We start from the raw sequence: 23466 nt of genomic DNA on the forward strand, positions 1-23466 counted from the left end.
TGGACATATATACACTACCAAATGTAAAATAGCTAGCTAGTGGGAAGCAGCCACATAGCACAGGGAGATCAGCTCGGTGCTTTGTGACCACCTAGAGGGGTGGGATAGGGAGGGTGGGAGGGAGGGAGACACAAGTGGAAGAGATATGGGGATATATGTATATGTATAACTGATTCACTTTTTTATAAAGCAGAAACTAACACACCATTGTAAAGCAATTATACTCGAATAAAGATGTTAAAAAAAAAAGTAGAAACATTAATTCATTTAATATGGCAACATGAAGGACACAATTGTTCCCATGAAGGCCTCTGACCTTCCCATGGCACTTTCATTTTTATCACTTGCTTTGAGAGTATCCCTTTAGGGGGCAGTAGGTTTGGAATTTACACCTTATCCAAGTCCGACAGAATCCATGCTAATAGATTTCCATTCTGCTTGTTCTTCTATAACGTTTCCCCAGATCTGATCACTGGGCTTGAACCCAAAATTCTGTCCTGTCTTTCCTATACTCCAAGCATCCGATAATAGGCAAACATTCTGGGCCTTGGGTAGCAATGCCAGAAGCTGATGCTCAGTAGTCCCCTAATGGTCTGAAAGAGTTCATGCAGTGTACTAAAATGCTTATTCTACTCTATGGAGGTGTGAGAGATTCATGAAGCAGCAAGATCATTAAGTAGCTGCCGATTAGCACATTCCTTTCCAGAAGGTCCACAAAGTACACTCGAGATTCTACATTGTCTAGGTTTGCTTTCTAGTGGGTCGTGCAGTCCCTCAAAGTGTCATACTGTATCATCACAATCTGAAATTTTACTGTCAAGTTTGGGATATAGGCTCCTGAGTTAAAAGGCTCCTTTTAGGAGCTAGTGACAGTAACCCACTTACCTGAAGCAAAAAAGAGGACTTTATAAGAAGGCTACAGTGCTTTCAGGAGGAACTCAAGGGCAGAAATGACAACTAGATAATGAAGGAATGAAATCAAGGAGGCCAACAGAAACCTAGGTAGCTGCTTTCTCAGATTTTGGGGTTGCAGTGTCTTGTCTCTGTTTCTTTCTGTAGAAAGAAACATTTCTGTTTTGTTTTGTTTTTTTCCCTCTCTCTACACAGATATTTCTCTGATGTTGCATGAACTTGGCCAAGCATACCTGCCTCCAACACTGGCAGACTTAGTAAATGACACAGACCAAACTTTAATTTTTGACCCCATTTCTAAATGATGGAGAAAGAAGACTTGATCTGACCAAAAATGATGATGACAATGATGATTATGGTGATGATGGTGGTAGTGGTGTTGATGGATGTTTTTATTTCGTGTTTACTGTGGGCAATTCCCCATGATAAACACCTTTATGCATTTTTCACTTAATTCTCATGGAGACCCTGTAATCCCATTTTATGGGTGATGAAGATGATGCCTAGAGATGATAAATAATTTGCCTAAAGTAACTTGCCTGCTAATGAACCCAAGTTACCTGATTCCAAAGTGGTCTAAACAATGGAGGGGTGAGGTAGGATCCAATAGGACAAGCAGGACGAATAAGGCTCCACCCCATGAGACAGCAGGGCAATTCTCAGAGAAAAAGTGCTCTTATGAATTGTTTACAAAACCCCATTATGGTCTAGTATAGATGTCTGTGCCTTTTCTCAAATCCTCTAGGGAGGAGCATGGACATCTCCCTCTATTGGACTCAGTTTTCTCTTCTAGTCTTTTTATCCATTACATTCTTCTTTGTTTCCTATATTCCAGTTTCTCAGTTATTTGGTGTTCATAAACACTGTGAATTGCCATGCCTCTGAGCTCATCATGCAGCCTGGAAAGGCCTTTTCTAATCTACTAAAAGTTTATTCAACTGCTGAAACTCAGTCCAAATGTCATCTTTTTCATGAAATAATCACTGATCCCTCCCTCCCTACAGAGATGCCTCCTCACTCTGTTTCCATAAGCACAGTGTTAATAAATTATATCTTTTGCACTTAGCATTTTATCTGCTCTATCACATTGATTATGAATATCTACAACGTGAACTTCCTGAGGGTAAGCATTATTTTTTTAAAAATAACTATATCCTCAACATATGACAATAAATAAAGTCTAAACTGAACTGATACTGGCTGAACAGGTATAAATCATGAATTCGTATGCCTGTGTTCTTTTAGATATGATATTTTGGTCCCTCTATATTTGTGTCTTGAGGTTTGAAATCCATATTGCTTGCCTATACTTTTGGGAGCACCAAAATGCCCTATAATGTGTTCAACATTCTATTCCTAACTAAGCCAGAACAATTTAAAGCGGCTGTACAGAAAACTGTCCCTTTATCGTCCTTTGTTTCCCAGAGCAATTTTATCCTTATTGTACTGAATTCCCAAGAGAGATTGCATGGGGATTTTCTACAATGTCCACTGAGAGGTCACTTATACCTTAACAGCAATGTAAAAAATATTGTTGGTCCAGGGAGTTTAGAGCCTCAACTTTAGGAAAAAATGTCAGTATAGAAGGCTAATAGGCACATGAAGAGATGCTCAACATCGCTAATTATTAGAGGAAATGCAAATCAAAACTACAATGAGGTATTAACTCATACCAGTCAGAATGGCCATAATTAAAAAGTCTACGAACAATAAATGCTGGAGAGGGTGTGGAGAAAAGGGAGCCCTCCTACATTGTTGGTGAGAATGTAAATTGGTATAGCCACTATGGAAAACAGTATGGAGGTTCCTTAAAAAACTAAAAATAGGGCTTCCCTGGTGGTGCAGTGGTTGAGAATCTGCCTGCCGATGCAGGGGACACGGGTTCGTGCCCCGGTCCGGGAGGATCCCACATGCCGCGGAGCGGCTGGGCCCGTGAGCCATGGCCGCTGAGCCTGTGCGTCCGGAGCCTGTGCTCCGCAACGGGAGAGGCCACAGCAGTGAGAGGCCGGCGTACCGGAAAAAAAAACAACAAAAAACTAAAAATAGAATTACTGTATGATCCAGCAATCCCACTCCTGGGCATATAACCAGAGAAAACTCTAATTCAAAAAGATACATGCTCCCCAATGTTCATAGCAGCACAATTTACAATAGCCAAGACATGGAAACAACCTAAATGCCCATCAACAGATGATTGCATAAAGAAGATGTGGTAAATATATATACAATGGAATATTACTCATAGCAAAGAATGAAATAATGCCATTTGCATCAACATGGATGGACCTAGAGATTATCATACTAAGCGAAGGAAGTCAGACAGAGAAAGACAAATACCATATGATATCACTTATCTGTGGAATCTAAAACGATGGTACAAATCAACTTTCACAAAACAAAAACAGACTCACAGACATAAAAAAACAAACTTATGGTTAGCAAAGGGGAATACCAAATGTAAAACCGATAGCAAGTGGGAAGCAGCCACATAGCACAAGGAGATCAGCTCCGTGCTTTGTGACCACCTAGAGGGGTGGGATAGGGAGGGTGGGAGGGAGATGCATGAGGGAGGAGATATGGGGATATATGTATACATATAGCTGATTCACTTTGTTATACAGCAGAAGCTAACACACCATTGTAAAGCAATTATACTCCAGTAAAGATGCTAAAAAAAAAAAGAAAGAAAGTGGGGGAGGATAAATTTGGAGTTTGGGACTAACATATACAAACTACTATATATGAACTAGATAAACAAGGTCCTACTGTATAGTATGGAGAACTATATTCAATATCTTGTAATAAATTATAATGGAAAAGAATCTAATAAAGAACATATATATATGTATGTGTGTGTGTATAACTGAATCATTTTCCCGTACACCTGAAACTAACACAACATTGTAAATCAACGATATTTCAGTTAAAAAAAAAGAAAACTATGTCAGATCTGTCATATATAAAGCACTGTGTATAAGAGTGTGTACTTTGGAATTGAGATACTTTCTAGCTCTGGGACATTAGGTTGTTACATACGTTTGTGAGCTTCATTTTACCCTTTTGCGCAATGATGATAGAAATGGCTACTTTATAAGGCAGTTACCCAGATTAGAGATAATATCAACGTATGTGATTGACATCTAGTAAGTATTCAATAAATATTAACCATTATTATATAATCTACCACTTTTGCTTCCTCCTTTAATACAACTTAGTAGGACCTCTCCATTTTTCTCCTCCAATGCACCTCCAAAGTACATTTTACCACCAAGAACCTCTTTAAATTCTCCTTCTCACATCACTCCAGAAAAACTCCATAGCTGAGTCTTTGAACCCAAATATTCACTCAAGCTCTCTATCAAACAGCTCGTCTTTAGGATGTCCCCAAAATAACCTCAATCTTCTGCTGAATGTTCTTAGGGATCATGAAATTTCCTCCTGAAGCATACATTCATGAAACCCACTCATGGTGTTCCAGGCCATACTTGAATACTTTTGTTAATAAAAAAAATTCATTTTCTTCTGTGATAGTCCATTCCATCTTTGGATAAGTATGACAGAAATTATTCCTTTAAAGAACTGAAACATAGTTTTCATTGGATTCTTCCCACTGGCCTTAGTTTGTACCTAGTTGGTTTTGAGTTAGAATAATCTGGTTTTAAATTCTAATTCTGTCACTTACTAGCTGTGTGAGATTAGGCAAGTTACAGACTTAATGACCTACAAAATAGACTCAATTATAGGCAACTCATAGATTTTTGTGTTAGCAGTGAATAAGTTGGAGTATGTGGAATTCTTAACATAATTCTTGGTACATGGTAAATGTTAAATATTTGGTATCTATTATTAATAGTGTGTTAATTTCCACTGACACAGTCTTAAATTGCCATTTATTGACTGACTTGCTTTCCATAACAGTTTCTAAGACAAACAAGGAAAATGTTTCAAGTCCTCCAGTATGAGGTGGGAAGTAATCATACAAATACCGGAATCCTTTGGTTCAAGCTCCTCATATATTTAAGAACACTAATGCTCAAATAATCAAGTTACTTGGTTGAAGTTATTATTTGACAAAACAAGAGCTACTGGTTTTTTGAGGCTCAGTTCTAACACTGTTTTTTAAAAAGCCCAGTGGAGATTTGCTGTGAGAAGACACAACCTTGTACTGTCCAAGAGGCAATTCCATACCTATCCTGAAGATTTTGGTTGTTTGTTCTATACTTAATGTATAAATGCATATATGTGTGTATTTGTTCTTTTGTATCATAGAAAGTACTATTTATTGTCTGGTGCCAAGTTTGTTTTTTCTTTTTTTTTTTTTTTTTTTTTTTTGTGTGTGGTACGCGGGCCTCTCACCGCTGTGGTCTCTCCCGTTGCAGAGCACAGGCTCCGGACGCACAGGCTCAGCGGCCATGGCTCACGGGCCCAGCCGCTCCGCGGCATGTGGGATCTTCCCGGACCGGGGCACGAACCCGCGTCCCCTGCATCGGCAGGCGGACTCGCAACCACTGTGCCACCAGGGAAGCCCCAAGTTTGTTTTTTCTATGAAATGACCTCCTCCAGTCATCTCTGAGTCTTTAATTTCACACACAGAAACCTGTGTTGTAGGTGTTGGTACAAGGAGTTCAAAGTTTAGGACAAAGAAGGGAGACAGAGTTTTTTTCACTTCGTCCTTCTGCTAAGCCCAGCGTATTGTTGGGGAGGATGGTAGTTCTAGGCTATCCAGTGGAGATAAACAGCAAAGCAAGCAATTGGTTGCCCAAGATAATTTTAAAACATATTTAGGAAAAACAGCTGTGAAGTAGACAGGTAGGAGATAAATGTTCTCTAATTTACCAGAAGAAGGTAATTCTCTAAATAGGGGGAGCTCCCGAATGCTTGGTTTGCATAGACAGTATGCTACATAAATGACCATACATTTCTCAAAGTCATAGCCATTGTCATGTTTTTGAACTCTCTCTTTTATGGCTAGTTCCATAGGAAAATAATAACTGCAGTCAAATCAACAATGTTGCTACTAGAGCTTGTCTGCCAGTTCTGACAGGGATGTGTGAACAAGTGACTTCATTACGTACAGACACCAACATATAAATTGAATACACAGAATTAGAGAGCTTGAGTACCTTAGGTCCAGCACATTCATTTACAGGTAAAGTCCACAGAGGTGAAATGACTTAGATTACATGCCCTTATTATCCTTCCAGACCTAGCACTTTTTTTTTTTCTTCCTATTGAGAGTAGTAAAGGTATTCCTTCTCCTTCATTAAATTACTAATTAAAACCCATCCGAAAATAGAATCAAGTATGTTAATCTTCTCTTTAGAGACAAATGTAACAACTATCATTGGTTCCTTTTTTGGATAAATAATTTTCAGGAGAAAAACATGCCTATTCTATAGGAATATGTATATAAAGCACATATTGCATTTTTTACCCATAATCTCACCCATGATCATTTTTCTTTTACCGTGATCATTTTTTTTACCATATGAAAAAATATCCAGTCTTAGAAACCTAAGTTTGAGGATGATACAAATCAGAGATGGAGAGTAAACATAATGATAGAAAAAAAGATACAAAGTTATAAGGATTATTTATCCATATTTTGGAGTCCTATGATGAATAAAAATAATAAGTTGTAGTAAAAATGAATAGAGAATTATTTAATAGCATCAGATATTTAGGGTTTCAGTGCAATCAATGGGAATTGAAAATATGTTGTGGTGATTAGTTGTAGTAACTTTAAAGTAGAGGGAAAAGAATAAGAAGAGAGATGAAAACCAGGTTTTATAGTGAACAAAAAAAGATTTTAGGAGTCTTAGCTTAAATTAGAGAGGACATGATAGGTATCTGTTTATGTGGCTGTCATGTAGTTTTTCCCTGAAAAATTATTTTGTGTAGCTTCAAAGGTGAGAACTAGGACCTGGGTGCAGGCTTCAACTCAGCACAAGTAAAACAATGTGAGAAATCAGATGCTGAATACCACTTGCCAGGAATGCTGGAGGGAATTCAGGTTTTTGATGAGTAACCAGAAAATTCCATGTAACTAAGATTTGGTAATCTTAAAAAAATGTTTTATAAGAAATCTTGCACTTGTTCTGTTTTCACTGTTGTTGTTTCATTTTGTTTATAGCTAATTTCTTGATGTTTCTCAAATGACTTATGTCATGTCTTCAGAAATTACTCTTAAGACTGTGCTGTATGGCATCAAGTTACCATCACTTTTGTAGAATCAAAAAATACAGGGCTTCCCTGGTGGCGCAGTGGTTGCGCGTCCGCCTGCCGATGCAGGGGAGCCGGGTTCGCGCCCCGGTCTGGGAGGATCCCACATGCCGCGGAGCGGCTGGGCCCGTGAGCCATGGCCGCTGGGCCTGCGCGTCCGGAGCCTGTGCTCCGCAACGGGAGAGGCCACGACAGTGAGAGGCCCGCGTACCGAGAAAAAAAAAAAAAAAAAGTACATACTGTGCTGAAAATACAGACTGTGAACTAGGTAGATAGTGGGCCGGAGGATGGTGAAGAAGACATTTGCTTCTTGCTCTTATGTTACTGAATTAAATATATATATTCACAATACTTTATTAATTTTATTTTTTTAAAGATTACAATTTTAAGGTTTAAAGAGACTTCTTTTACTCCAACTTTCCCTTACCAGACTGGGTGGAGAATGCTATTTCTTGGGTTCAAACATTTTGCTTTTGACCTGTGGCAAGCCTAATAAAATAGTGCCAGCAACATCATCGTTAACCGTTATCTATGGATGCTTTATTCTTACAGCATATCTACATGGGAACCTTAATAAGCTATTTCCAGACACTGTCTCTTATAGGCAGCATTCATGAAACTGGCCAGGTTTCTAAAGATAGTGGAAGAACTTTGTATCTTAGCTTGAGATGCCACACCTTTGACAAGAAGGATCAGCAAAGTACTCAACACTTAAAAAAAATGCTAATCCAACAGCAAGATGGTCAAGAGCTGTGGGAATGTAATTCTGGTGTCTTATAAATGCTTTTCCAAAGAAGAATGAGGACCAATTTTTAAATAGAGAGGACAGGGGTGTCCGATGCAATAAACCTGGTGAAATCAGAAAGAGAATCTGAGAGGATCCCAATATTGTTAGACATTTTAAGCAGTGAGAGCCATGTAGAAATCCTTCTGTGAACCATAGAAATAATAATTGCTGAGCCTATTGGAACATAATCTCAATCAGCAAGATGCCACTGCCTTCCAGATTTCCTCACACGGCCCTGCGAAGTCCATGCCAAAACTAGCAGTGGATTTCTCCCATCTAATCTCCCCTTATGCCTTATTCGATTATTGTCACTGCTCTCTGACCATGCACTGTCCCTTCAGACTCTCATTTCCCAACTAAGTCAGTCAGAGGAGGCTGAGTGTCCATTAGGACGTACTCTAAGACCGCAAACCACCTTGTTCCATGTGAAAAGACGGAACAGAGAGTGAAGAGAGCAAGGGGAACCCTTCAAGTTGAGCTGGCAACCTTCTCACCTACTGGATTACTGGCCAGACACAAACAAGAAGGGGTATGAGTGGTCCGGAAGATTGCTGTAGTTAATTGGCAAAGGGGAGCTGGTTGGGAGGAGGAGAACCCAGGAGGAGGGAGAACTGGGCATTTCAGTGCACTGCAGGATGGCATCGCCTCTGCCCTGGCTCTACATTATTCTATGGTGAGCAAGACTTTTTTCTGATTTTTCCTTTTAGGTCGGAGAAAAGGGCAAGCACACACCCACTGGGTGACTTCTATACCAAATCATGGAAGCAGCCTGGGTGGTGTGGCATGTATGTGTGGTGGGGTAGACGAGGCTGGAATGAACAGCCTATTTTCTCTGAGGCCAGGAGTTAGGGTCATTGACTGTCTCCTCACAGGGTAGAAAATGCCCTAGGGAAACTTGAAGATGAAGGAAACTTCTACTCCAGAAACATCAGTCGGATCCTGGACAACCTGCTTGAAGGCTATGACAATCGGCTGCGACCAGGATTTGGAGGTGAGAGACATCCTTACTAGACCAAACGTCTGTACTTTCCTTCCCCCTTAGTGCCATTCCAAGGCACAGAGGTCTCAGGATAGCAGAGTGGCAGGTTGCAGGGCCTGGGGAGGGACCATGTGTATGTTCTCATCCAGTCTCTGTCCCTTCCTCAATTCGCAACCTTATATGCCAGTCATTTGAACTCTCTAAGCCTCAGTTTTCTCAAATGTAGTGTGGGTGTATGAACAGTGCTCGCCTCACAGGGCGTTTGAGTGTAAAATGAGATTCGCCATATAAAACACTTTCTTTAGCATTTGTCCCATTAATGCTATCACTAAATGTTAATTTTTGTTGTAATTTTCTTTAGAATACTAACCTAGTTCTCGTCCATTCCTTAAATTTCACAATTTTGCCAGAATAAATTCAAAATAATGCAACTGGTGTGTGTTTGTAGAGTTGGAAATCCAAAGGATTCCTGCTGCTGGAATTACTTTAGGATGGGTTGCAGATTCTGGCCATGAGAAGGGGCTTTGTGATAGAGTTGTTCAGTTCAGTCCCCTTAACATCATTGATGATAATTGCCCCCATCCCTCTGGGCTCATTTCAGGTGCTGTCACTGAAGTCAAAACAGACATTTACGTAACAAGTTTTGGGCCCGTGTCAGATGTGGAGATGGTGAGTGAGATCTGGGTGAGGAGAGTAATTTTGCTTAGTGGGGGGAGAGGACTGAATCCCAGAATGAATGATAAGGGGCATTGTTACCAAACTTGGCTCCAGATCCAAAAGCAATATGTGTGCTCCTGCTGGGAAGGAATGGCCATTAGAGCAGATTACTGGCTTAATCTCCTTCACATTTCACTAAAGGCTCTGCTTGAATACTAATCTGAGGGGCCTTTTATGATGATATCCTCTCTTCTGTTCACATATCATGCACCTATTCTTCCCTACAAAGAGAAGATTTTTCCCCATGTTTATGAAGTCCTAGTAAATTTTTGGAGGAGAAAAAAGAAAAACCAGCAAAGATGGTATGTTACATAAGTGTATATTGAGAATACCTATTAAATTTAAAACATAGCTGTTTTGGCAGTGCATCTTTCTCGGTATGTGTTATTAAAACAGTAAAGGGAGTCCTTTGGAAAGACTAATGCATTCCACCTTTTATGTTTGCAAATGGACCAATAGGTGATCTGGGGACTCTGTTCCAGGTACAGATGGCTATAGGATTCATAAGAGGGTATTTATAGTAAGCGGCAATGAAAACCTGAACCAGCCTTCTAGAACAAAGTATATTATGATATTCCTTCATATTTCTCAGGTAGTATGTCCCCCTAAAAGTAAAATATAAATACGAAAACTGAAGAAAAACATAACTCTTTAAAGTGGTGCATTAAATGTACTAGGGGAATGTAATTCTAGATAAACAGTTATTAGATACTTTCATATTCTGCTTTTTGAGTTGACAAGATAAGGAGAAAGGAAAGGAGGAGGAATAAAAAAAAGGGGGAAAGGAAGGAGTGAAAGAGAAAGAGAAAGGGGGGCAGGAGAAGAGAAGTAAGAAAAAACAACACGGAAGGGGGGAGAGAGTGAGGAGTACTTTATTTAAGAGATAAATGTCTTAAGACTTGAGAGAAATTAGAGTCAGCATTCTCCAGAATTCTCAATTATTTAACTATCATATTTTTCATTTGAGTACTGACTCACCCCAAGAATAAATAACCACAACCATATTCTACAGTACCAGTGAAATCTGGGGACACTTAGAATTTATTTTATGCAAGTCTCTCTTTTTTAAGACACACATCTTGTATTTGTACAAGAGAGGCTTGTTATAGCCTGGATCATCATTAAACGGATATACTGTGTGTCAAATTATATTTTTAAAATATAATCACCACTTGCAGTAATAGGTCTCATAAAGGAACATATAAAGTAGGCAAAGCAATTCTTGGCAATATTTTGACATAATTATAAGTTGTTATTTATCATTGACTTTTGCAAAGGCCCTTATCATAATTCTTACGATTTTTAATGTTATTTCATAAAAGCCACAAATTAAAACTCATAATTTTGATTATACATGCTTAAATGATGCTCTGTTTGGGTAATCACGGTAACATTTGCTTTTATGTTCTCTGAGAACAGTATAAAATAATCATGATGTGCAGATAAGAGTATGCTTATCAAGTAAATTTTCTCTATCCTTGGAACTTTACTAAGTGGTACCATGTTGCTCAGAGATACCTTTGAAAGTGAACAAGCTGCTAAGGGAATGGTTAGACTCACTGATGGTAGGAAGGCCAGCACAAAACCTAGACTAAATCTTTTTCTATTTTTCTTCTAAATTAAGGAGGGTGAACTCAATAGGTCAATAGATGAAGAGATGGATGACTGATAGAAAAAGAGGAAGAATGTTAAGGAGGGTGAAGGTGGAAGAGAGAGGTTTGCACAATACAACACTATCTTTTATAATAATATTACAATCTTAGTAATAAGATTGTGAAATCTTGTGAAAGATTTGAAAAAATAATTTTTTCAAAATTTGAAAAAATAATAATTTGAAAAAATAATTTCACAATCTTGTGAAAAAATAATAATTCACTGAAATCATCGCTTTCCTGATAGGTTATTGTCATAAAAAGTTGCTTCATTTCTTAAGTCTTAGGATTGGGTATGTAAGCTAGTGAATAAACTATTCTTAATAAGCCATCTGCCCAGCATGCATGAATCTCTTATTTTGTCTTAGGAGTACACAATGGACGTTTTCTTCCGCCAGACTTGGACCGATGAGAGATTGAAGTTTGGGGGGCCAGCTGAGATTTTGAGTTTGAATAACCTGATGGTCAGTAAAATCTGGACACCTGACACTTTTTTCAGGAATGGCAAAAAATCAATTGCTCACAATATGACGACTCCTAACAAACTCTTCAGAATAATGCAGAATGGAACAATTCTATACACCATGAGGTGAGGTTTCCCCAATTCTACTTCCTCTGCCCAAATTATTTGTCCATCATACTAACTCAGAACCACTTATTTCAATGTCCCTTAGGCTTACCATCAACGCTGACTGTCCTATGAGGCTGGTTAACTTTCCTATGGATGGGCATGCTTGTCCACTCAAATTTGGGAGTTGTAAGTTACAAAAAGCTTCTGAGAGTCAAATAATGCATTCAAAATACATAATTATTTGGTTTTAGTCAGACACTGGAAAGCAAAAGAGAAATATTACTCTGACATTCTCAGTATGATTCCAGGAATTAACTTACTTAATCATGTCTCTCAATCATACAGTCAGAGGTTTTGGTCACCAGGATTAAAGAAAATCATTTTAAAAATTTATTTGTATTTCCTTTTTATAATGAACAAGATTTGATTTGAAAGAAAAAAAAACACACAATTAGCCAGATTTACTTCTCTGTTTAATTTGTTTAAAAAATTCAGATGCTTACCCCAAAAGTGAAATCATATATACATGGAAAAAAGGACCACTTTACTCAGTGGAAGTCCCAGAAGAATCTTCAAGCCTCCTTCAGTATGATCTGATTGGACAAACAGTATCTAGTGAGACAATTAAATCTAACACAGGTAAGCATTTGACCAATGCATGGATGTAATCCTGCATGGTGACTCCAGTGCGCATTTTCAAAATATCTATTTCTTTTTCCTCTGCATTATCCATCCTCAGCTAAACTTGTTGTTTTAAAGTGATGAGTAGCTTTCTTTAAAATTGATTTTGCAACCATGTGCATATAAAGATTTGTGTAGCCTTGGAGTGAGCAGTTTTGTATGTATATGACACAAAGAACCCCACAGAAAACAATGAATTGATGTATCTATCATCTGCTGATTGAGTAGCTTTGTCATACATTGAAAAAATGCCTTCGCTTGTTTTCTTCCCGCCCATATTAAAGATATGCAAGATTTATTTCCAGCTGCATTCTTTCTGCACACTGTCAACAGCAATAATCCTGATATACCTGTCTTCCAACAGGTGAATACGTAATAATGACAGTTTATTTCCACTTGCAAAGGAAGATGGGCTATTTTATGATACAGATCTATACTCCTTGCATTATGACGGTCCTTCTTTCCCAGGTGTCTTTCTGGATTAATAAGGAGTCTGTTCCGGCCAGAACTGTCTTTGGTATGTTTCACTCTTTGGGCTCTACTTTCTGTCATCCTCCAGCTCACATTGCTTGTGTATTTTAGGGGAATATTCACATCAGTGTACTTTTTCAACCCACAAAGGAAATAAACTCCTATCTCATTCAGACACATGTATCATATAAAATGACCCTCATCTTATCTCACGTTGTGTGGCGAATCAACAAAAAATTAGTCTCAGCAAGAATTCTGGCTGGTTTCCTGTGACTTTGACGTGCCCTATTTAGGAGAGTTGTTTTTTTATTGGTTTGTTTTGTTTTTTAAACTCAATTTGCTTTTTCATAACTAAAAAAAGAAAGCAGAAAATTAAAAACTGACATGTAAAGCAATGAAAACAAAGGCTAAGATATTGAACCCACAAATACATAAATTATATCTCACATTTATTAGGTTGGATCTTAAAAAAATTTGCCATTTTTTAGGTCTAAAAATAGTTAAATATCACCATTTTCCCCATTGTTCAACCTAAATATTTAGTTACATTTATGATGTACAGAATCACTACTAGTGTGATGGAACAAAATGAAATAAGAAAAAGAGCTATAACAGAAAAATATCATCTGTAACAAAATCCAATATTTTTCTCAGTTTTTGTGATTATAAATTTAGTAGTTCATAGGGAAGACCTGAGTTTAATTGAAATCTCAGATGAATTTTGACTTTTTAATTTACCATACTAAAATAGATCTCTTTTTACAAGTTATAAAAGAATATTTATATAATGATGTTTACCATCTTTGAATTATATAAATCCTCCAAGACAGAAAACTGCTGGCAGATGAGTAATGAAATTATTTTCTCATGATTAAATATTTTATCTTAAAACCAAGCTAGAAATTAAAAAATTTGAGAAATCTACTTTATATTATTCACACCAAATAGACTTATTAAATATGATGAAAGATTATATCAGCGTTAAATTTGATCAGAAGTTCAAAGTTTTATTAGTTATGTAATAATTTGCTATTATTATATTATATTATTATTAATAATACACATCACCACACTAGGTTTTGAAGGAAACCAAAATGTGAATGCCTCTGATAACTGTGAACAATTAAAAATAATAAAATAATAACAAAAAATACATTTGTAACAAAAATCCTCTCCACCAGCATGTTCCCATTTGATCTTGTTATTGGATTGCAAATGCTAATAGTACATTTCTCATTCTGTTTCATTCTAGGGATCACCACTGTCTTAACCATGACCACTCTAAGCATCAGTGCCAGGCACTCCTTGCCAAAAGTGTCTTATGCGACCGCCATGGATTGGTTTATAGCTGTTTGCTTTGCTTTTGTCTTCTCTGCTCTTATTGAGTTCGCAGCTGTCAACTACTTTACCAATCTTCAGACACAGAAGGCCAAAAGGAAGGCACAGATTGCAGCCTCACCCCCAGTGACAATAGCAAAAGCGACTGGACCCTTGGAAGCTGAGATTGTTTTGGTAATTGTTTACTTTTCTAATGTTAGCTACCATATAGGAAAAGGCAGCCGGAATAGTTACCACAAACAATTAGATAGTCCAAAAGTAATATTAGTGGGGCATGAGTTACATAACTTTGGTTCCAAGGCCGACTTCTTCTCCAGCTTCACAGAAAAAAGCCAAGCAAAAAAAAAAAAAAAAAAAAAAGCCAAGCAACAATCCTTCATTTATCTTTGCTCTAAACTTTTGGTATTCCTCTTTCATCATCCTCACTAATACTGGCAGATTGCAAGCTCTCAGAGGAGACAGAAAATTCTTAGCCTTTAGATGTTTCCTTTGAACAGGTTCTGTTATACCAACTAGGGAGAATAACGTTAAAAAAAAAAAAAGTTCCAAATGAGGTTTCAGAGTCTGAAGGAAACAAACAGGGACTCCTATGGACAATTTCTGTTAGAAATCCACTCACTGCTTCATTTCAGGAGGGCAAGATGTGTATATTAGGTTCTATGAATGCTGAGTCATAAGCCAAGTTTTTGACTCATGTGAGAACATTCTCATGTTCACATTCATGTTATATGTATATAATATACATATTATTATGTATATTAATGTGGTTTTTTTTGAGACACAATCAGTGAGAAATACCTGTAAAATTAAGTTTAGATTTGCTGTGGCTAAGCTCTGGTCCCCAGAGTTTTTTTGAATAAAAAATAAATGATAGCATTAATAATTCAAGGGTCTTAAATCTGCCCCCAAATTTCAATTTCACATATGAATAAATTCTCACAATTAGGTTGCATGTACTTTTTTTTTTTTTTTTTGTGGTATGCGGGCCTTCCTCCGTTGTGGCCTCTCCCGTTGCGGAGCACAGGCTCCGGACGCGCAGGCCCAGCGGCCAGGGCTCACGGGCCCAGCCGCTCCGCGGCATATGGGATCCTCCCAGACCGGGGCGCGAACCCGGTTCCCCTGCATCGGCAGGCGGACGCGCAACCACCGCGCCACCAGGGAAGCCCTGTACTTTTTAAAAAATGGATTATAGAACTGATTGACAAGTGTACATTTTTATTTCGAAACAAACTTTAAACAGTAGCTCTTGAAAAGAGGAAAATTTTACTCTACAAAATCAAGTAATACAGACACTGTGAACTGAAAATCAATCAATTCTCATGACTATTTCCAAATCGCAAAACCACATACAGCCCAGTTAATTCTTGGTTAAATTTTATGATAAAAATTATAAAGCTATGTGTGTTTTACTTTCCAAATACTCAGATGTTTATTGGCTTTAAAAGATAATTTTGTATTGAAACTTTTCTCTTTGATAAACTTAGAAACTTGTTTGAGAATTTACATTTTCTCTAAAGGATAAGACCAGTCCCATGAGAAGTGGCAATACGTAATTTAAAGATTTTTTTTTCTTGAATTAGACCTTGTTTTTTTAAAAAAAAAAAAAAGTTTGCCATCCAGTAATCTGGTTCAATTATACTCACAAATAAAAAACAGAGCCTCAGAGAAGGAAAACATTAGGCACTAGTTGGTAGAAAAACTAGGAATTGATTCCAGAACTCCTAATATCCACAAATTTACAGAGGCTGAGGCCATAACCTCCCCAACTCTTTTTCAAAGACTGAAATATAATAGAGTGCGTACCACTGGGTAAAACATTTTCTGTATGTAGGTAAGGTTATTCCCAAAATTCTTCCCTTAATTTAATGATGTTTTCTTTATATATGTGTGTGTGCTTTGAAAGTTCACAAAAATATAAATTTTGTAACAAAAATATGTTAAAAGACCCAGTTCAAAAGACTTGAAAATTATATTTTTCAGAAAAGATAAATTCAAAATATTTTTGAGAATTATTTTGTTTGTAAAAATAAGTGATGATGTTACAACCTATCTGTACTTACATAGGTATATAATTGACATATTGTCCAAAGGTCATATATTATCTTAACAATTAGCTGGAAAGGAAGAAGAATTAATATTTATCATAATTCCATTTAACAGTTTCTTATTTGAGAAACACAGTAAAAATAAAAGGAGAAATTCATGACAAAGAGGGTAAGAAAAGTGATTTTGAATATAGTCACTGATCTGATATTGAGACAAAAAGAAAGACCAACTTCCTTACTTCAAATCTTTTAAAATATATATTACTAAGAAGAATATGATTTCAAATCCTTAGAGAAAGCATAGAGTTATCGTTCCCTAAGTCCATTATTTTAAAGGTATAATTTATTAATAAGACGGAATTTAAGATCTCAGGTCTTCATATAAACTATCTTCTAATAGTTCTAAAATAGTAACATATAATGAGCAGGTCCTTTGGGAAGCTGGATAAAAAATTGCATTTAAATCATCTCAAAGTAGCTTTTTCCTTGCAAGTTGACTTTTTTCCCTACAAAAAATTATATTTCTAAACCTGGCTCCAATTAAAATATTCCAAGGCAATGAAAAGGAGAATTTTGTTTCTGAAAGGCTAAGTCAAAGTGTAAAAATAAAAACAAAAGTAACCAAACCGAACAATATTAACCTTGTAGACATCAAAAAATATAGATGATTACATAGAACATGTACAGTTTTATTTATTTATGTCAAAACTTGGCTATTGCCTTATATAATATAGAGGAACAAACAAATTACACATTTCGAATTTATACAGCACAATGGTATATTATGATTGCAAGGTCATTTTTTCTTTCAAATACCATGACATTTTAAAATGCCTATTCAGTTGTAATCAAAATAACATTATTTGAGTAAGTTGGACATTGAAATAGCAAACCAATGTGGTAAAGTTGAAATGAGATTAAGTGCTTGGATATTTCATGTGATTCTAAGTTGTATGTTTTAATATGCACATTGCTTTTCTCAGGAAACTGCTTAGAATGAATGTGAATACTTTATCACTTTGAATTTGACCTTGAAATTTATTATAATGACAAAGAAATTCAGGCATTTAAAGCCTAGTACTCACACCTGAAGAGACATCTAAAACTAAATCTTCAGAAGTGCTCTATAGACTAATAATCTTTCTTATTTTAAGGCATTTGGAAGTGGAGACTTTATATTTTTGGATTTTGAGAAGAAATTGTCCACAGTTTCTTTCCTGGTTATATAGTATCTTTCCATATTGTTTTTATTTGGTATGCTATTTTGGCTTTAGAGAGTTATTCCTGTATTTATGTTTCAGAGCTTATTATGTGTCTGGGGTAGACTTATTTTATATATAAGACCAAGTTTAGACTTTGATCTCTTTCTGGATGTTTTGCTAGTTTTCTTGTTATTTTCAAGATCTAAGCCCTCACCACTATGTTCCTAAGAATGAATCCCCTGGCCCCCTACCCAGCAATACATCCAATGTGGCTTCTCTTTCTCACAGAATGTGTGATGTTCTTGGTAAATTATCTACAAACTAAGTTGACCAAAATTTAATTGGTCAAGATAATAACTATATTTATCCTGATTACGTTATTTTTTCTTTTCACCTAACACCAATTTATTGAGTACCTATGTGTTCATCAAATTATTCATACCATAAGCCTTTATTTGTTAAGTGCTTTTTTTGCCAGACCCTTTGTAGAATGCTGAAGCTACCTTAGTAAGTGACATCAATAGGGACTTTTCCATCATGGAGCTGCCTGTTGAGCAGGAAGAGAGGAAACTACTCAAGGAGCCACGACAATATACTGTGATAAAGGCTGTGGTTAGAGATGTATAGAAGGCTGAAAAAAAGCCATGAGAGAGTACCTAACTCAGTCTGGAGGGGTGATTGTGGAGGAAGTGATGCCTATGCAGAGAAAAGAAAGATGAGCCTGGCCCTGCTCTAGAAACTCTAAGTCAGTTATTAGAAACTTGGGCACAGAGAGGGAAATAAGACATATTGTCCTTTCTGTACTCTTTTCAAGGTTGGAACGTCTGCTGGGCCATTACTATGTTGCCCTTCACCTGTGTAGAAAAATATGAATCATAGCATACTGAAAGATTTACCTCCCCTGTTCCAAATCGTGCTAAGATTTCTTTCAGTACTACCATTACTCCAAAGAATTAACAGTTGAATTAAGACCATCAGAGACTCTGACCACCAGAAAGATCATGATGTCCCTTCCCCATGGTAGCGCCATCATACGACTTATAGAGAGGGTGGGCTGGATTAGATGAGGGGTGGAGGTGGTTGGCTCTTTCCCTATACCTTCCATCAAATCGCCATCCAATATTCCTTTTTGCACCCTCCAAACATGCCAGTATGGTTTTCAGACATGCCACTAGCACCACTGACTCACCAGATTGCTACCAATAAGCTGCTTCTCTGCAGGCATTCTGGAATTGTCTCTGCCCCTCAATTCTACCAGCTGTAAAATAAATGTGAGGACATTTGAGAGTTTATTTTCTCCATAATGATTAATAGGTAGCTTAAAAAATGTCAAATAATAAATGTTTTCAAAAATATCTTCTCTTGTTTTTGGTGCCCCTGTTCACTGGTTCTAAAAGCAGATACTTTGTTTGTCCCTTGAGTAATGCAGCCCTGGTTAGAATATTTCTCCTAAGAGGTAGCCCGTTGCCCCCTCTTCTTTAATATATTAGACTCACTAAATGCTGTATCAGAATTGCTCTAAGTACTTCCCCAATGCCTCATCCCTATACCAAATAACTGACTGTCACAAAGTCCAGTTTGACTCCAAGTACCTTTGCAATATGGCGTTACTTAAAACAAAACAGTGCTCTAAAAATACCCAAAGCAGGATGGCACTGAGCAGCAGGGGGGCCCTGGAGAAATTCAAAACCACAGGTGTTCCACTCAAAACAGTGACAGCCCCAAGCTGAGCCCTCATCTGGACTCTGACAAAAGCCTATTTTACCATCAACTGAAGCTGCTGAGCTTACAACAGAGCAGGCGGGATCCAACACAAACCTGTAGCTTCAATGGTTTGCAAGATTGGCTTTCTTTTCATTTCAGAAATTCAGTGTGATTCTTCTAAATTTTAGGTGTCCAGTCTCTTACACTGTCGATTCCCAATTATCCAGGAGCTGATAATCCAGCGTGTGGGTTAGCCAGCCCTCTGAGATTTCCTTGAGCACCTTGTATTTGCTGCCTGCTAGAAATCCCCCAGCCATCGTTGGGCAATGAGACAGTGTAATTCTAAACCAGTGAAGCTCAATGGTGGGTGAATTTTCCCCCAGAGGACATTTGTCAAGGAACAAGGATATTTTTGGTTGGCAAAACTCCGAGGAGGTGGGTGCTACAGGCATCTTGTGGGTAGAGGACAGGGACGCTGCTCAACACCCCAGGATGTGCGGGACAGTTCCCACAACTAAGAAGTATCAGTATATCAGTAGCTTTGTGGTTGAGAAACCACGCCCTAAACCCTAAAGCTGATGGAAAGAAAAAATAATATTTATTAAGAGTATGATCTTAGGCATCTGAGAGGGATTGAGTGAGGTACTGCCTCTTATTATTTGTGTGAGCTTTCTGCTTACACCTTCATTTGCTCCCCTCTGAAATGAAAATAATATTTTTACATTATAGATTCTTCCTAGGAATAAGCAAAATAATGCATGCAAAGTGCCATGTAGTGCTTGTTAATGGTAAGCATTTAGATATGGTAACTATAATATCAACAATATGCTAAAACATAGTGTAAAATAATCATAAAACGTTTTGTTCCCTTCTCTTTGCCTGACTACTCTAAAAAGTCTTGGGAAGTGTTTAGATTTTCATTCATTTGTTGATTCGGCATACGTTTATCAAGCATTCACTGTGTTCTGTGCACTGGCTAGGCACTATGGAGCACTTACACATGAGAATAATATGCCCTCTACCACTAAGGCGATTTCATGTCAGGAAAGGGGATAAAGCACAACAGAAATAATATTCACAGGGAAGAGGTGATGACAGCAGAGAGTTGTAACAGTTAGGTAGGCAGAAATGTGTACAGAGAAAAGACACATTTCCTTTCTCAAGTTCTTAAAGACAAGAAGAAAACCTTACAGCTGAAACAGCAGTTGTCCCTAACTTTATTTTTTTCTTTTTCTTTTTTTTTTTTATTGAAGTATAGTTGATTTCAATGTAAGCTTAGGGAGAGTCAGTGACTCCTAAGGCATGTCTAAGTCATACAGCAGCTAAGTAGTATCTATGGAATTGCATTCTAGGGATTTCTGACTCTGCTGCCCTCTTAACTCCTAAGCAACCCTCCACAGAGATTGTCTGGGGAAGGAGATGAGGAAAAGAGGAATCCTACTGTAGGACACCTTTAATTCCAGGCTAATGCCATTGTGCATAAATTTTTCATGCCGTTAGGTGGTGAATGATGTTGCTTAACTCTGGACAAGGGTTATTCAGCAATCTTCATTAAGTCATTTGTGACACTGTGACAATGCCAAGAGATTGACAAATAAAATTTCCCAACATCTCCAAAAGAGAGAGAGAGGTAAAACAATGCCTTACATTTTTATGCTAGATTATGGTTTACAATCACTTTTTCATCTCAGTGAACTTATTCATGTCTGCCCTCTTTCTCCCTAAAAAAGGAAGAAACATAGGTGTCAGACAGACAACGCATGCTATTAAAAATCAAGACGTGTTTAGAAAGAAAATCTGCTCTAAAGCCTTGCCCTCTTTTTTTTCCATTATGATCCGTAGAAAATTTACTAGAGTAAAATATTTTAATGTTCCTTATATCTGGGAGGAGGGGAACTCTTTCTGAAGAATTAAACAGTGACACATTTTGCTCTTTCAGGTGGAGAATATTTTAATAACATATATAATAGATGAAAATTCAAATCAGAGTTTGAGAAACGTGATAGAAAGCTCTTGGCAGACAATGCTATGTTTACTGTCTAATACAGGTAGCATGCATTGAGACCAAAATACCACTACTCTGGTCCTATCCACACACTATCTAGTGACCCTGGGCACAGTAGTCCTGGGTTGTCACATATTTTTAATAGAAAATGTCACTTATTTCCTATCCAAGATCAGTAGACTTGGCACTCTTCTATTTTAAATTCTCTTCTACCTCCAATACCTATGATTTATTTAATTCTGTCCAGAGTGCCTAGCCTAATACTGGGTCAACAGATAACAAATAAAGATATTCTTTGCTTGAAATTCACCATGGTCACGTCAAATCAGACTTCATACTGATTTATTTTTGCTTTTGGTAAAGAAATAGATTTTCCCATGGCCCCTAAAAGCACAGTGGGCTTGAACTCTCTATGATGACTATTCTAGATACTCGGCAAACTTCCATGACAAATCAAAAGCAAAATTCAGGATGGGAGTATAGAGAGGAGAGGTTCTCGGGGTTGTTCTTTCCCGCAGTCCAAATGTCACCACGTCGGTGGGTAATTCTGGTCCTGTGGCTCAACCAGCACAGGGGAGGTGGCGGCCTCATCCTGTTGCTGGGGGGCTGCTGTCTAAAGCTCCAGGAGTCTGTGTCCACGTGAGTAACACACCCTGCCAGGCAGCAAAGTGGTGATTCTGCTGCCAAGGAGAAAACGAGGCAGTTTTACAAGAGCAGGGTTAATGTACAGCCAGGGTGTGAAGGCAGGGACCCAGCAAGACAACCGGGCCACAAGGAGAGTGATTATTATAGGCCGTAGACAAGAAAAGGTAAGCATCAGAGGAAGCCCCCTAGTCTCCACCATTATGAAAGGAGTCTAAAGCAAATAGAGTCTCTGAACCAGGCTCAGTACTTTAAAGGTGAGAAAATGCTGGGATGAAACAAGCAGTGAGATTGACCAAGGTGGTTTATTACGGGCTGTGAAACTATGGGCGAAGCAGTTCCCACATCCGGACCTCAGCCTTCTCATCTGTTACTTAATGCACTGACTCTCCCTTTCAAGACTAGGATTGGTTGTCTTATGATTTCAGTGGAACAGAAAATCTCATGATAGAAAAGAACATTTGACAATTCTGAGGTTAGTAAATAAATTGCTTTGGTAACTTAAGATGGAGGGAGTCCAGTAGAGAAGCTCTGAATGGAAAACAGAAAGCTCTCAGTATAGAACTCTGGACCAAGAGGTAGTCATATTTCAAGGGGAGAACAGTCATCCTACTCAATATAGGGTACTTCTATTTTGTCACTGGCTTTTGATGTACATGAGCACCTTCATATTTTTTTGCTGTTGTTGATACCTCAGTTGGTTCAAATTTATGAATGGTAAAGATTAGGCTGTAGGCTGGGAATGTGTCTAGAAGAATAATACCATTTAGCCGAGCTGTTATTTTCTTGTATTGAGTAATTGCCCACACATTCCAAAATGAAATTCCCTCCCATTGCCCATACCCATTGCCCTATAGGTTTATGCATAACTGGGGTGGTGGGTGGATAAGCCCTTATAACCTGGCTTATCTCCTAATGGTACAACACTCAACACAGTTTCTGGGGCATGGAACATGCTTAGCATCAATTGCTGATGTATTAAATTATAGGACGTTGGATGTTAGCAAATCGATGTTTTTAAAATTTGTTTTACCACTTTCTTGGAAAAGTAGCACCATCAATTACTATCAAGAATTTGCTGATATTTTAACTTATATAGTAAGTAGTCAATAACTATCTGTCAATGATGAAAAAATGAATGATTAAGTGATGTCTATTCTTTTACCTAGGCTGAATATATATGTATCTTTTCCTCTACAGCATCCTGATTCCAAGTACCATCTGAAGAAAAGAATCACCTCTCTGACATTGCCAATAGTTCCATCCCCCAAGGCCAGCACAGTCCTCACAAGAGCTCCCATCTTACAGTCAACGCCTGTCACACCCCCACCCCTCTCTCCTACCTTTGGGGGTACCAGTAAAATAGACCAGTATTCTCGGATTCTCTTCCCAGTTGCATTTGCAGGATTCAACCTCGTATACTGGATAGTTTATCTTTCCAAAGACACGATGGAAGTGAGCAGCAGTGTTGAATAGCTTGCAGCCATAATAACCTGTATTCTGTAAGTTCTCATTTTCTGAATGTTTAAAAATAGCAA

At 37.7% G+C, this 23466-nt stretch overlaps 1 protein-coding gene across 1 annotated transcript; it reads left to right on the forward strand.

Moving 5' to 3' along the window:
* Positions 1-8556: 8556 nt before the first annotated feature.
* On the forward strand, positions 8557-23404 carry GABRA6 (gamma-aminobutyric acid type A receptor subunit alpha6). Its single transcript, XM_007117300.1, has 9 exons — positions 8557-8594; positions 8794-8912; positions 9502-9569; positions 11638-11858; positions 11944-12026; positions 12336-12479; positions 12886-13038; positions 14245-14504; positions 23129-23404. Exons 1-9 carry the CDS (start codon positions 8557-8559, stop codon positions 23402-23404), a joined length of 1362 nt encoding a protein of 453 aa, XP_007117362.1.
* Positions 23405-23466: the final 62 nt, after the last annotated feature.

This window comes from Physeter macrocephalus, chromosome 8 (genome assembly GCF_002837175.3).
Source record: "Physeter macrocephalus isolate SW-GA chromosome 8, ASM283717v5, whole genome shotgun sequence".
NCBI classification, from domain to species: domain Eukaryota; kingdom Metazoa; phylum Chordata; class Mammalia; order Artiodactyla; family Physeteridae; genus Physeter; species Physeter macrocephalus.

Bases quoted from the DNA above. Each gene is read 5' to 3' on its own strand.
- GABRA6 (XM_007117300.1), top strand. From the start codon at position 8,557: ATGGCATCGCCTCTGCCCTGGCTCTACATTATTCTATG. The intron at 8,913-9,501 runs GTGAGAGACATC...GGCTCATTTCAG, and splicing joins GCTGCGACCAGGATTTGGAG to GTGCTGTCACTGAAGTCAAA. The intron at 13,039-14,244 runs GTATGTTTCACT...GTTTCATTCTAG, and splicing joins TCCGGCCAGAACTGTCTTTG to GGATCACCACTGTCTTAACC.